Source organism: Tachyglossus aculeatus, chromosome 16, assembly GCF_015852505.1.
Source record: "Tachyglossus aculeatus isolate mTacAcu1 chromosome 16, mTacAcu1.pri, whole genome shotgun sequence".
Classification (NCBI taxonomy): Eukaryota; Metazoa; Chordata; class Mammalia; order Monotremata; family Tachyglossidae; genus Tachyglossus; species Tachyglossus aculeatus.
Window position 1 is genome coordinate 46,640,650 of NC_052081.1, and position 14,638 is coordinate 46,655,287.

Consider the following 14,638-nt stretch of genomic DNA (forward strand, 5'->3'; position numbering starts at 1 on the left):
TGAGGAGGTGCCCCGGGAGGAGGCCAGCAGGGCACCCGGGCCTGGAACGTCGGCATCCTGGACCTGCCGGGCCGCGGTCTGTGAGCGGGACAACACGGCCGCTCTAGAGCCGCGTTTTCCCCAGAATCTGGATCTAGAGCAGACCCCACCTGCAACCGTGGGACTGCCCGCCGTGCCAGGGGGCAGGGAGAGCGAGGCTCGCCAGGCATGCCCCGCCGTCGCCCCGGGCCCCGTGGGTGGAAGCATAGCGGCCTCACTGTCGCTCTCTCTGTAGTGTAATTGTGCTCCGCTAAGCGCTCCGCCAACCCGAGCCTCTCCGGCCCCCACGGGGAGAGTCGGCCCTCCGTGTCCTGGAGCCCCACGCTCCTTCCTGCCCAGCCCTGGGGTCGGAAGGGAGCCGGCCGGCTGGTTACCCCATGGGCGCCGGGCTGACCTCAGTTCTGGTCAACGGCACCTAAAATCTAACCCCCGGCACTTTCTGGAGCAGTCCTTTTTCCTCCATCTCCTCCTCCCCGGGGTGGTGTGAAGGGAGGAAGGGAAAGGAATCCGAGTCTTTTCTCTGCGCCTGCTGGGTGCTGTTTCTCTCCGGGGGAAAGTGGCTATTTGAGAGACCAGCTCCGTTCTCCCTTGGGAAGGCTCACGCGACTAGAAGGCTCGGACTCCAGGGTGGGGCGGAGGGCAGGTTTTCTTCTACTTCTCAATTCACTGTTGTTCGCTTTCAAATAAATGGTTTTTTTTGATAGAACACTACATGTCTGGTTTTCAAATGTCCAGTGGGAGCTAAAGGACATTCAGTCAATCAATCAATCATGTTACAATTTTACTCACCCTAACGCTTAGAACAGGGCTGTGCGAAAGGTAAGTGCTCAATAAGTACAACCGACTGAGTGCACCTAATGTGCAGAACACTGTGCTAAGCACTTGCTCTGCCCCGCACACATGGAGCTCCAGTTTTAATCTCCCCAGCTCTCAAACTGCCTGGTATTCCTGGGGGGCAGGGGGCAATGAAAGGACAAGTGGGATGGGGTTTGTGTCTGTGGGCCGCTGGGTTTGTTAATTGTGTAATTTCCACACTCTGAAATGGTTTATGTTGCCAACTTGTACTTCCCAAGCGCTTAGTACAGTGCTCTGCGCACAGTAAGCGCTCAATAAATACGATTGAATGAATGAATGAATGGGATGCCGTCATGGATGGGCGGGGGCTTGGAAGCAAGAGAGGGAGAGAGAAAATGATAGCCTCTGTGGTGGCAGAGACCCAGGGAATGGAAGATGGGGAGAAGGGACATAATAATAATAATAATAATAATAATAATAATAATAATAATAATAACTGTGGTATTTGTTAAGCACTTACTAAGTGCCAGGCACTGTACTAAGTCCTGGGGTGGATCCCCCTTCCAGACTGTGAGCCCGTTGTTGGGTAGGGACCGTCTCTATCTGTTGCCGACTTGTCCTTCCCAAGCGCTTAGTACAGTGCTCTGCACACAATAAGCGCTCAATAAATACGATTGAATGAATGAATGCATGAATGAAATCCAAGCAAATAGAGTTGGACATAGTCCCTGTCCCTTGTGGGGCTCACAGTCTCAATCCCCATTTTACAGATGAGGTCACTGAGGCACAGAGAAGTGAAACGACTTGCCCAAGGCAACACAGCAGACACTTCTCTGTGCCTCAGTTCCCTCATCTGTAAAATGGGGATTAAGACTGTGAGCCCCACGTGGGACAACCTGATCACCTTGTATCCCCCCCAGCGCTTAGAACAGTGCTTTGCACATAGTAAGCGCTTAACTAACGCCATCATTATTATTATTATTATTATTCAGCGCTTAGAACAGTGCTTTGCACATAGTAAGTGCTTAATAAGTGCCATTATTATTATTTGGGAGAGACCTGGAAATAGTGGTAACTTACTCTGTGCATGGTACTATATCATGCACTGGGGAAGAACCCGTGGATGAGATAGATTTATTACTCTATTTATTTATTTATTTTACTTGTACATTTCTATCCTATTTATTTTATTTTGTTGGTATGTTTGGTTCTGTTCTCTGTCTCCCCCTTTTAGACTGTGAGCCCACTGTTGGGTAGGGACCGTCTCTATGTGTTGCCAATTTGTACTTCCCAAGCGCTTAGTCCAGTGCTCTGCACATAGTAAGCGCTCAATAAATACGATTGATTGATTGATTGATTGATAGAGGCACAGAGTAGGGAAGCAGCGTGGCCTAATGGAAAGAGCATAGGCCTAGGAGTCAGAGGACCTGGGTTCTAATCCTGCCTCTGCCACTTGTCTGCTGTGCGACTTTAGGCAAGTCACTTCACTTCTCTGGGTTTCAGTTCCCTCACCTGCAAAATGGAGATTCAATACCTGTTCTCTCTCCTACTTAGACCGCGAGTCCCTTGTGGGACCTGATGATCTTGCATCTACCCAAGCAGTTAGAACAGTAATAATAATTAATAATACCAAATGTGGTATTTGTTAAAGCGCCTACTATGTGCCAGGCACTGTGCTAAGCGCTGGGGTGGATAAAAGCCAATTGGGTTGGACCAGTCCCTTTCCCACAAGGGGCTCGCAGTGCTTTACACATAGTAAGCACTTAACAAATAATAGCATTATTAACATTATTATTATTATCATTTGGCCAATAGAGAGGGGAAGAGGACAGGGAGGGGTGAGAAGATTCGGATTTTCTGAGTTTTATTCCAGTGGTCAATCAATCAATCAATCAATCAATCGTATTTATTGAGCGCTTACTGTGTGCAGAGCACTGTACTAAGCACTTGGGAAGGACAAGTTGGCAACATATAGAGACAGTCCCTACCCAACAGTGGGCTCACAGTCTAAAAGGGGGAGACGGAGAACAAAACCAAACATACTAACAAAATAAAATAAATAGAATAGGTATGTACAAGCAAAATAAATAAATAAATAGAGTAATAAATATGTACAAACATATATACATATACACAGGTCTCAATAGGGAAGTAGCATTGATCATCATCATCATCAATCGTATTTATTGAGCGCTTACTGTGTGCACAGCACTGTACTAAGCGCTTGGGAAGTACAAGTTGGGAACATATAGAGACAGTCCCTACCCAACAGTGGGCTCACAGTCTAAAAGGGGGAGACAAAACCAAACATACTAACAAAATAAAATAAACAGAATAGATATGTACAAGTAAAATAAATAAATAAATAAATAGAGTAATAAATATGCATTGATCCAGTGGAAGAAGCACAGGCCTCGGAGTCAGAGGGCCTGGGTTTAATCCCAGCTAGCTGTGTGACCGTGGGCAAATCACTTAACTTCTCTGGACCTCAGTTTCCTCAAACAAAAAAGGGGATTCAATACCTGTTCTCCCTCCTATTTAGCCTGTGAGCCCCATAATGGACAGGGACGATGTGTGACCTAATTAACTTGCATCTGCCCCAGTGCTTTGAACAGTAGCCCATAGTAAGAGCTTAACAAATACAATAAAACAAACAAATGAATTTTTTTTTTTTGGAAAACTAGTACATCCCGGACCTATCCCTCGTGTGGCTTGGAGTGTTCACTCCTTGTTTCCAGGACTCCTCGGGAACTTCTTGATCAGGGTCAGCAGCTTGATCAGAACATCTCTGCGGATAGTAAGCGCTCAATAAATACGATTGATTGATTCCAGGCAGCTTCAGGAAATCCCACGCCATTCTGGTGCTCCATCCCTGGCCCTGATGGAGAAGCCCTTCCAAGATCCCTGCCCTTCCTCCTCCTTCGGACAGCTGCTCTTTGTTTTAAAGGCTCTGAAGTTTTGGCTTAGTGTAATTAGGTGAGAAAATCCACCTCACCCGGGAAGTATGGTCAGCTCTCCTCCCCTCACCAGGAGAAGATTGAAGGGTAAGGTTGGTTTGTTTTAAAAATAAAAATCTTACTTGAACAGTGAAAGATGTTGGGGTTTTTCACTTCCCGCGGGGGCACGGGAATCGTCTGGCTGCCTTTCCCAAGCGCTTAGTACAGTGCTCGGCACACAGTAAGCGCTCAATAAATATGATTGATTGATTGATTTCTCCTGGTGGTTTTGCAGGATTGATTCATTCATTCAACCGTATTTATTGGGCGCTTACTGTATGCAGAGTACTGTACTAAACGCTGGGGAGAGGACGATAGAATAATAAACAGACACATTCCCTGCCCACCACCGAGCTTACAGTCTAGAGGGGGAGTCAGATATGGATCAAAGTGCTATGGGGCTGGGAAGGGGGAATAATAATAATAATAATAATAATGGCATTTATTAAGCGCTTACTATGTGCAAAGCACTAAGTGCTGGGGAGGTTACAAGGTGATCAGGTTGTCCCACAGGGGCTCACAGTCTTCATCCCCATTATTACTCTATGTGGTGCCCGCTTCCTTTGCCCCTGGCCCCACCCTGGCTCATCACGCATCCGGCTGCCCCCTTCACTAAGCGCTTAGTACAGTGCTCTGCCCACAGTAAGCGCTCACTAAATACGACTGATGGATTGATGGATGAATAAAGGGGGCGAGTCAGGGTGACACAGAGGGGAGTGGGAGAAGAGGAAAGGGGGGCTTAGTCAGGGAAGGATCTATTGTTGGAGCGCTTAATTAGTAAGCGCTTAATGCCTACCAAAATTATTATTAAAACAAGAGGGGCTTGTATCCTGCCATTCGAGTGAATTGCTAAAGGACTGAGCCCCCTCTTTCTTCTCCCCCTCCCCATCACAAGAAGCACCGTGGCTCAGTGGAAGGAGGCCGGGCTTTGGAGTCAGAGGTCATGGGTTCGAATCCCGGCTCCACCATATGTCTGCTGTGTGATCTTGGGCGAGTCACTCCACTTCTCGGAGCCTCAGTTCCCTCATCTGTAAAATGGGGATGATGACTGTGAGCCCCACGCGGGACAACCTGATCACCTTGTATCCCCCCAGCGCTTAAAACAGTGCTTTGCACATAGTAAGCGCTTAATAAATGTCATTATTATCCCCCCAGCCCTACCTCCCTCCTTTTATTTTGTTAATAGGTTTTGTTTTGTTGTCTGTCTCCCCCTTCTAGACTGTGAGCCCACTGTTGGGTAGGGACCGTCTCTAGATGTTGCCAACTTGGACTTCCCAAGCGCTTAGTCCAGTGCTCTGCACACAGTAAGCGCTCAATAAATACGACTGACTGAATGAATGAAAGCACGCGATAAATACGACTGAATGAATGAATGGGGGAGATTTGGCGAAACTGTTTTGCTTTTATGGTACTTGTCAGACGCCATAAAGAGTCCTCTTTACCTCAGGGAGGGAGAGGACAACGGGAGGGACAGAGGGCGCCTCTCTTCGCTCCCATTGGTCCCCCGCGCGCCTCTCTTCGCTCCCATTGGTTCCCCGGGCGCCGCGCTTGGCTCCCATTGGCTCTCCGTGCGCCGCCCGCCTTCCTGACTGAAGCCCGCGGAGGAGGGGGCGGGGGGGGAGAGGGGGAGAGGGGGAGAGAAAGAGAGAGAGAGAGAGAGAAAGAAAGAAAGAAAGAAAGAGAGAGAGAGAGAGAGAGAGAGAGAGAGAGACGCCGCTCCCATTGGTCTCTCACGCACCTTTCTTTGCTCCCATTGGTTCCCCTTGCGCCGCTCCCCGCTCCCATTGGTTCCCCGCGTTCCGCCCGCCTCTCCAGACTGAAGCTGGGGGGGGGCGGGGGGAGAGAGAGAGAGGGAGGGAGAGAGGAGGACGGAGGGGGAGAGGGGGGAGGGAAGAGGGAGCGAGGGAGAGGGAGGGAGGGAGAGGGGGGAGAGGGAGAGGAAGGGAGAGAGGGAGGGAGGGAGAGGGAGAGAGGGGGGGAAGAGGGAGGGGGAGGGAGGGAGAGAGGGAGGGAGAGGGAGGGAGGGAGGGAGGGGGAGAGAGGGAGAGGGAGGGAGAGAGAGGGAGAGGGAGAGAGGGAGGGGGAGGGGGGAGAGAGGGGGAGAGGGAGAGAGGGAGGGGAGAGGGAGAGGGAGGGGGGAGAGAGAGGGAGGGGGAGAGAGAGGGAGGGGGAGGGAGAGAGAGAGGGGGAGGGAGAGAGAGAGGGAGGGAGAGGGAGAGAGAGAAAGGGGGAGGGAGAGGGGGGAGGGGGAGAGGGAGGGAGGGGGAGGGGGGAGAGAGACGCAGCTCCCATTGGTCCTCCGCACGCCTCTCTTCGCTCCCATTGGTCCCCCCGCGCGCCTCTCTTCACTCCCATTGGTTCCCCCTTGCGCCTCTCTTCGCTCCCATTGGTTCCCCGCGCGCCGCCTGCCTCTCCAGACCGAAGCCCGCGGAGGAGGGCGCAGAGGGCAGGGAGAAGAAGTGAGGGAGACGCTGCTCCCATTGGTCCTCCGTACCCCTCTCTTCGCTCCCATTGGTTCCCCGTGCTCCGCCCGCCTCTCCTGACTAAAACCCGCGGAGGAGGGCGCAGAAGGCAGGGAGAGGGCGCGCGAGAGACGCAGCTCCCATTGGTCCTCCGCGTTCCTCTCTTCGCTCCCATTGGTTCCCCGTGCTCAACCCTCCTCTCCTGACTACAGCCCGCGGAGGAGGGCGCAGAGGGCAGGGAGAGGGAGTGAGATAGACGCCGCTCCCATTGGCCCTCCGCGCGCCTCTCTTCGCTCCCATTGGTCCTCCGCCTGCCTCTCTTCGCTCCCATTGGTTCCCCGCGCTCCGCCCGCCTCTCCTGACTGAAGTCCTCGGAGGAAGGCGCAGAGGGCAGGGAGAGGGAGTGACAAAGATAGACGCCACTCCCATTGGCCCTCCGCGCGCCTCTCTTCGCTCCCATTGGTCCTCCGCGTGCCTCTCTTCGCTCCCATTGGTCCTCCACTTATCTCTCTTCGCTCCCATTGGCTCCCCGCGCTCCGCCCGCCTCTCCTGACTAAAGCCCGCGGAGGAGGGAGCAGAGGGAGCGAGAAAGAGAGGCGCCGCTCCCATTGGTCCTCCGCTCGCCTCTCTTCGCTCCCATTGGTTCCCCGCGCTCCGCCCGCCTCTCCTGACTGAAGCCCGCGGAGGAGGACGCAGAGGGCAGGGAGAGGAAGCGAGAAAGAGAGGCGCCTCTCCCATTGGTCCTCCGCGAGCCTCTCTTCGCTCCCATTGGTTCCCCCTGCGCCGCTCCCCGCTCCCATTGGTTTCCCGTGCTCAACCCGCCTCTCCTGACTGAAGCCCGCGGAGGAAGGCGCAGAGGGCAGGGAGAGGGAGCGAGAAAGAGAGAAGCGCCGCTCCCATTGGTCCTCCGGGCGCCTCTCTTCGCTCCCATTGGTCCTCCGCGAGCCTCTCTTCGCTCCCATTGGTCCTCCGCTTGCCTCTCTTCCCTCTCATTGGTTCCCCGCGCTCCGCCCGCCTCTCCTGACTGAAGCCCGCGGAGGAAGGCGCAGAGGGCAGGGAGAGGGAGCGAGAAAGAGAGAAGCGCCGCTCCCATTGGTCCTCCGGGCGCCTCTCTTCGCTCCCATTGGTCCTCCGCGAGCCTCTCTTCGCTCCCATTGGTCCTCCGCTTGCCTCTCTTCCCTCTCATTGGTTCCCCGCGCTCCGCCCGCCTCTCCTGACTGAAGCCCGCGGAGGAGGGCGCAGAGGGAGCGAGAAAGAGAAGCGCCGCTCTCATTGGTCCTCCGGGCGCCTCTCTTCGCTCCCATTGGTCCTCCGCTTGCCTCTCTTCGCTCCCATTGGTTCCCCGCGCTCTGCCCGCCTCTCCTAACCGACGCCGGAGGGGTGGGGAGAGCGTGGGAGGGACGCCCTTGCGCGCGCGCGCCGAGGCGCCGTGCGTCGTCGGCGTCGTCGTCGGGTCGCGGGGCCGAGGGGCCGAGGGGCGGGGCCGGAGCCGAGAGGTTGGTCTGGGCGCGCGCGCCGTTGGCGCCCCGGTCCCCCCGCCGCGGTGCATTCTGGGCCAGGGAGCCAGCTCCGAGCGAGGCAGCAAGATGGACGCGGGCTTCTTCCGCGTAAGTCGGCGGGGAGCGGGCGGGCGGGCGAGGGGGGTGGGGGGCGGCGGAGGCCCGGGCCCTTCCTTCCTTCCTTCCTTCCACCCATCCCCTCAGAGCGGCGGGGGGGGGGCTCCCCCGACGCCCCCAGACCGGCCCGGCCCGCCCTGCCCCGCCGGAGGGGGGCCGGTCCCGAACCGGAACCGCCGCCCCCTCCCGCCCCCGCCCCCAAAATGGCGGCGAGGCCCGTCGTCGTCGTCGTGAGGAAGGGACCCCTGACTAACAATCGCTAGAATAATCCCCCTTGTAAGCGCCCACTACGTACGCAGCGCTGAGGTGGAGCCGGGGTCATCGCGCTGGGCCCAGGCCCTGCCCCACGTGGGGCCCCCCAGCCCCATTTTACTGAAGAGGGAATTCTTGAAGAAAAGTAATAATAATGATGATGAGGAATAATAATGAGGAGGATGGTATTTGTAAGCGTTTACTGTGTACCGAGCGCTGAGGTGGAGCCGGGGTCATCGCGTTGGGCCCAGGCCCTGCCCCACGTGGGGCCCCCAGTCCCAATTTACAGAAGAGGGAATCGCTGAAGAATAATAATAGTGATGGTGAGGAATAATAATGAGGAGGATGGTATTTGTAAGCGCTTACTATGTACCAAGCGCTGAGGTGGAGCCGGGGTCATCGAGTTGGGCCCAGGCCCTGCCCCACGTGGGGCCCCCCAGTCCCATTTTACAGAACAGGGAATCCCTGAATAATAATAATAATAATAATGATGAGGAATAATAATGAGGAGGATGGTATCTGTAAGCTCTTACTATGTACCGAGCGCTGAGGTGGAGCCGGGGTCATCGGGTTGGGCCCAGGCCCTGCCCCACGTTTGGCCTCCCAGTCCCCAGCCCCATTTTACAGAAGAGGAAATCTCTGAAGAATAATAATAGTGATGATGAGGAATAATAATGATGAGGATGGTATTTGTAAGCGCTTACTATGTACCGAGCGCTGAGGTGGAGCCGGGGTCATCGGGTTGGGCCCAGGCCCTGCCCCACGTGGGGCCCCCAGTCCCATTTTACAGAACAGGGAATCCTTGAAGAAGAGTAATAATAATAATGAGGAGGATGGTATCTATAAGCGCTTACTATGTACCGAGCGCTGAGGTGGAGCCGGGGTCATCGAGTTGGGCCCAGGCCCTGCCCCACGTGGGGCCCCCCAGGCCCGTTTTACAGAAGAGGGAGTCCCTGAAGAAGAAGAAGAAGAATGATGATGAATAATAATGAGGAGGATGGTATTTGTAAGCGCTTACTATGTACCGAGCGCTGAGATGGAGCTGGGGTCATCGGGTTGGGCCCAGGCCCTGCCCCACGTGGGGCCCCCCAGTCCCATTTTACAGAAGAGGGAAACTCTGAAGAAGAATAATAATAATGATGAGGAATAATAATGAGGGGGATGGTATCTGTAAGCACTTACTATGTACCGAGCGCTGAGGTGGAGCCGGGGTCATCGGGTTGGGCCCAGGCCCTGCCCCACGTGGGGCCCCCCCAGGCCCATTTTACAGAAGAGGGAATCCCTGAAGAAGAAGAATGAGGAGGAATAGTAATGAGGAGGATGGTATCTGTAAGCGCTTACTATGTACCGAGCGCTGAGGTGGAGCCAGGGTCATCGGGTTGGGCCCAGGCCCTGCCCCACGTGGGGCCCCCCAGCCCCATTTTACAGAACAAGGAATCCCTGAAGAAGAAGAAGAAGAAGAAGCAGAATAATGAGGAGGAATAATAATGAGGAGGATGGTATTTGTAAGCGCTTACTATGTACCGAGCGCTGAGGTGGAGCCAGGGTCATCGGGTTGGGCCCAGGCCCTGCTCCACGTGGGGCCCCCAGTCCCATTTTGCAGAGGAGGGAATCCCTGAAGAATAATAATAATAATGATAGTGATGATGATGAATAATAATAATGAGGAGGATGGTATTTGTAAGCGCTTACTATGTACCGAGCGCTGAGGTGGAGCCGGGGTCATCGGGTTGGGCCCAGGCCCTGCCCCACGTGGGGCCCCCAGTCCCATTTTACAGAACAGGGAATCCCTGAAGAAGAGTAATAATAATAATGATGAGGAATAATAATGAGGAGGATGGTATCTGTAAGCACTTACTATGTACGGAGCGCTGAGGTGGAGCCGGGGTCATCGGGTTGGGCCCAGGCCCTGCCCCACGTGGGGCCCCCAGTCCCATTTTACAGAACAGGGAATCCCTGAAGAAGAGTAATAATAATAATGATGAGGAATAATAACGAGGAGGATGGTATCTGTAAGCACTTACTATGTACGGAGCGCTGAGGTGGAGCCGGGGTCATCGGGTTGGGCCCAGGCCCTGCCCCACGTGGGGCCCCCAGTCCCATTTTACAGAACAGGGAATCCCTGAAGAAGAGTAATAATAATAATGATGAGGAATAATAACGAGGAGGATGGTATCTGTAAGCGCTTATTATGTACCGAGCGCTGAGGTGGAGCCGGGGTCATCGGGTTGGGCCCAGGCCCTGCCCCACGTGGGGCCCCCCAGTCCCATTTTACATAAGAGGGAATCCCTGAAGAAAAATAATAATAATGATGATGAGGAATAATAATGAGGAGGATGGTATCTGTAAGTGTTTACTGTGTACCAAGCACTGAGGTGGAGCCGGGGTCAACGGGTTGGGCCCAGGCCCTGCCCCACGTGGGGCCCCCCAGGCCCATTTTACAGAACAGGGAATCCCTGAAGAAGAAGAAGAAGAAGAAGAAGAATGATGAGGAATAATAATGAGGAGGATGGTATTTGTAAGCGCTTACTATGTACCGAGCGCTGAGGTGGAGCCAGGGTCATCGGGTTGGGCCCAGGCCCTGCTCCACGTGGGGCCCCCAGTCCCATTTTGCAGAGGAGGGAATCCTTGAAGAATAATAATAATAATAGTGATGATGATGAATAATAATAATGAGGAGGATGGTATTTGTAAGCGCTTACTATGTACTAGGTGCTGAGGTGGAGCCGGGGTCATCGGGTTGGGCCCAGTTCCTGCCCCACGTGGGGCTCCCAGTCCCTAGCCCCATTTTGCAGAGGAGGGAATCCTTGAAGAAGAATAATAATAATAGTGATGATGATGAATAATAATAATGAGGAGGATGGTATTTGTAAGCGCTTACTATGTACTAGGCACTGAGGTGGAGCCGGGGTCATCGGGTTGGGCCCAGTCCCTGCCCCATGTGGGGCTCCCAGTCCCCAGCCCCATTTTGCAGAGGAGGGAATCCTTGAAGAATAATAGTAATAATAATGAGGAGGATGGTATTTGTAAGCGCTTACTATGTACTAGGCGCTGAGGTGGAGCCGGGGTAATCGGGTGGGCCCAGTCCCTGCCCCACGTGGGGCTCCCAGTCCCCAGCCCCATTTTGCAGAGGAGGGAATCCTTGAAGAATAATAATAATGATGATGAATAATAATAATGATGATGAAGATGGTATTTGTAAGCGCTTACTATGTACTAAGCGCTGGGGTGGAGCCAGGGTAATCAGGTTGGGCCCAGTCCCTAGCCCCATTTTGCAGAGGAGGGAATCCTTGAAGAATAATAATAATAATAATGATGATGGTATTTGTAAGCGCTTACTACTACTACTACTACTACTAATAATGATGGTATTTGTTAAGCGCTTACTATGTGCAAAGCACTGTTCTAAGCGCCCGGGGGATACAAGGTGATCAGGTTTGTCCCATGTGGGGCTCACAGTCTTAATCCCCATTTTCCAGATGAGGGAACTGAGGCCCAGAGAAGTAAAGTGACTTGCCCAAAGTCACAAAGCTGACAGTTGGCAGAGCTGGGATTTGAACAAATCCTTTGTACTGTATTACTATGTACTAAACGCTGGGGTGGAGCCAGGGTAATCAGTTATGCTCAGTCCCTGCCCCACGAGGGGCTCCCAGTCCCCAGCCCCATTTTGCAGAGGAGGGAATCCTTGAATAATAATAATAATAGTGGTATTTGTAAGTGCTTACTGTGTACTAAGTGCTAGGGTGGAGCCAAGGTAATCTTGGGACTGGGTTGGGCTCCCAGTCTCCACCCCCATTTTACAGAGGAGAGAACTGAGGCCCAGAGAAGTGAAGGGACCTGCCCAAGGCCCCTTCAGCAGACAAGGGGCAGAGCCGGGATTAGAACCCAGGACCTTCCAAGTCCCAGGATCGAGTTGTAGCCACTGGGCCTTGCTGCTTGAAGCCAGGGTGACTATGGAAACATGGGGATGGAAATCAGATAATAAAAATTATTAATAGTTATGGTATTTGTTAAGCGCTTACAATGTGCTAAGCACTGTTCTAACCGCTGGGGTAGATACAAGGTAATTAGGTTGTCCTATGTGGAGCTTACAGCCTTAATCCCCATTTTACAGATGAGGTAACTGAGGCCCTGAGAAGTGAAGTGACTTGCCCAAGGTCACACAGCAGACAGTGGCAGAGCCGGGATTAGAAACCACATCCTCTGACTCCCAAGCCCAGGCTCTTTCCATGAAGCCACGCTGCGTGGCTGGCCCAAGGTCACACAGCAGACAAGTAATGAAGCCAGGATTAGAACCCATGTCCTTTGATTCCCAGGCCGGGCTCCGTCCATTAAGTCATGGTGCTTCTCCGATTGCTTGTGTCCACCCCCAGCGCTTAGCCCAGCGCTTTGCACGTTGTACGCGCCTACCAGGTATCACAATTATCAATGTAGAACAGTGCTTGGTACGTAGTAAACGCTTAACAAATTCCATCATCATTATCAATAATAATAATAATAACAATAATAATAATTATGGTACTATCCATAGGTAAGGCCTGCTTTGCAGGTGGGGGTGGGGGGTGGGAGGGAAAGTCCTGGTGCAGAGGAGCCTTTAAGGCAGATGAGTAATCATCATAGTTGTGGTGTTTGTTAAGCACTTAGTATGTGCCAGGCACTATTATTATTGTTATTATAATGGTATTTGTTAAGCGCTTACTATGTGCCGAGCACTGTTCTAAGGTGCTGGGGCAGTCACGAGATAATCAGGTTGTCCCACGTGGGGCTCACGGTCTTAATCCCCATTTTACAGATGAGTTAACCGAGGCCCAGAGGAGTGAAGTGTCTTGCCCAAGGTCACACAGCCGACAAGTGGCACATTGTTGCCCTGGCAAATCTATTCCAAGTTTGCTACCTTGTTGTAGTAGGTGTCAATCAATCAGTCGTATTTATTGAGCGCTTACTGTGTGCAGAGCACTGTACTAAGCGCTTGGGAAGTACAAGTTGGCAACATATAGAGACAGTCCCTTCCCAACAGTGGGCTCACAGTCTAGAAGGGGGAGACAGAAAACAAAACAAACATACTAACAAAATAAAATAAATAGAATAGATATGTATAAGTAAAATAAATAAATAGAGTAATAAATCTGTACAAACATATCCATATATACAGGTGCTGTGGGGAAGGGAAGGAGGTAAGATGGGGGAGATGATGAGGGGGAGAGGAAGGAAGGGGCTTAGTCTGGGAAGGCCTCCTGGAGGAGGCGAGCTCTCAGTAGGGCCTTGAAGGGAGGAAGAGAGCTAGCTTGGCGGATGGGCGGAGGGAGGGCATTCCAAACTGGGGTGTCCCAGTTTGGAGATTCGTTCTGCCCACCCCAAACAAAACCCACTTGCTGCAGATGAGAGAAATGAAAAATCAGTGGCACTTCTTGCTTTCCCCTCCCTCAATAATAATAATAATAATAATGGTATTTGTTAAGCGCTTACTATGTGCAGAGCACTGTTCTAAGCGCTGGGGGGATACAAGGTGATCAGGTTGTCCCACGGGGGGCTCACAGTCTTAATCCCCATTTTACAGATGAGGGAACTGAGGCACAGAGAAGTTAAGTGACTTGCCCAAAGTCACACAGCTGACAATTGGTGGAGCCAGGATTTGAACCCATGACCTCTGACTCCAAAGCCCGGGCCCTTTCCATTGAGCCACGCTGCTTCTCTAAGTAGGTAGTTTGTGAGCTGAGCAAAATTCGAGCACCGTTTTCGAGGATTCACTTGACCGCTTGAGACACAAAATACTTCAGAGTCCGGTTATGGGGCTCTCAAAGCGGACGTGTTCCCGACACTCCATAGAGTGAGATGGGAGTTGCCACACCCGTGCTTGGATAGTTGGGATTTTCTTCCGCAGCCTGATGAAGTAGCTGCTTTATTTTTTCCCGCAAGTTGGTTTTATTGCAGGTGTGGATGAAACATTACAGTGAATTTCTAACCAAGAACTCAACCCCACGGTGAAAAGTGGAAGTTGGAGCACACGTCTTTTGCCATCCTACCCTTCCAGGGTATCAGAGCATGTCAGATTTCAGATAATGCTCACATTTAGCAGATCGCTCTGTGGTGTCTAGCTCGTCATTTGAGTTCAAGGAGAACAATCCCTTTTGGTTTATCAATCAATCAATCGTATTTATTGAGCGCTTACTGTGTGCAGAGCACTGTACTAAGCGCTTGGGAAGTACAAGTTGGCAACATATAGAGAATGCTAGCGTCCCTTTGGTGGTTTTTCCCAAGGAGGAGCGAAATAATTCCAGTCCCTTTTGCAAACGCGGGTCATTTAGCTATTGATGTATCAACCTGGAAGGATCAGATGAGTGATATCAACACATTCCTCATTTGTAAAACAGGGACTTGCTTTGAGTCAGTGTGATCTTAAAAAGCTTCTAGGTCAAATTAGATGATTTTTCTCTCTCTAAGATCGTTTAGTCCCTGAATTTACATCCAAGAACGAGGC

At 52.4% G+C, this 14,638-nt stretch overlaps 1 protein-coding gene across 11 annotated transcripts in view; it reads left to right on the forward strand.

The window, feature by feature from the left end:
• The first annotated feature begins 7,766 nt into the window (after nucleotides 1-7,766).
• Nucleotides 7,767-14,638, forward strand: part of SRRM1 (serine and arginine repetitive matrix 1) — a 37,476-nt gene continuing 30,604 nt past the window's right edge. For 5 of the 11 annotated variants that reach the window (XM_038758543.1, XM_038758544.1, XM_038758545.1 and 2 more), the window contains exon 1: nucleotides 7,769-7,899. In XM_038758543.1, coding sequence (XP_038614471.1) covers nucleotides 7,879-7,899 — 21 coding nt within the window. In that variant the 5' untranslated portion in view covers nucleotides 7,769-7,878. Of the gene's footprint in view, nucleotides 7,900-14,638 lie in introns of all 11 variants that reach the window. The other 6 variants (XM_038758538.1, XM_038758539.1, XM_038758540.1 and 3 more) reach the window with 3 other exon arrangements.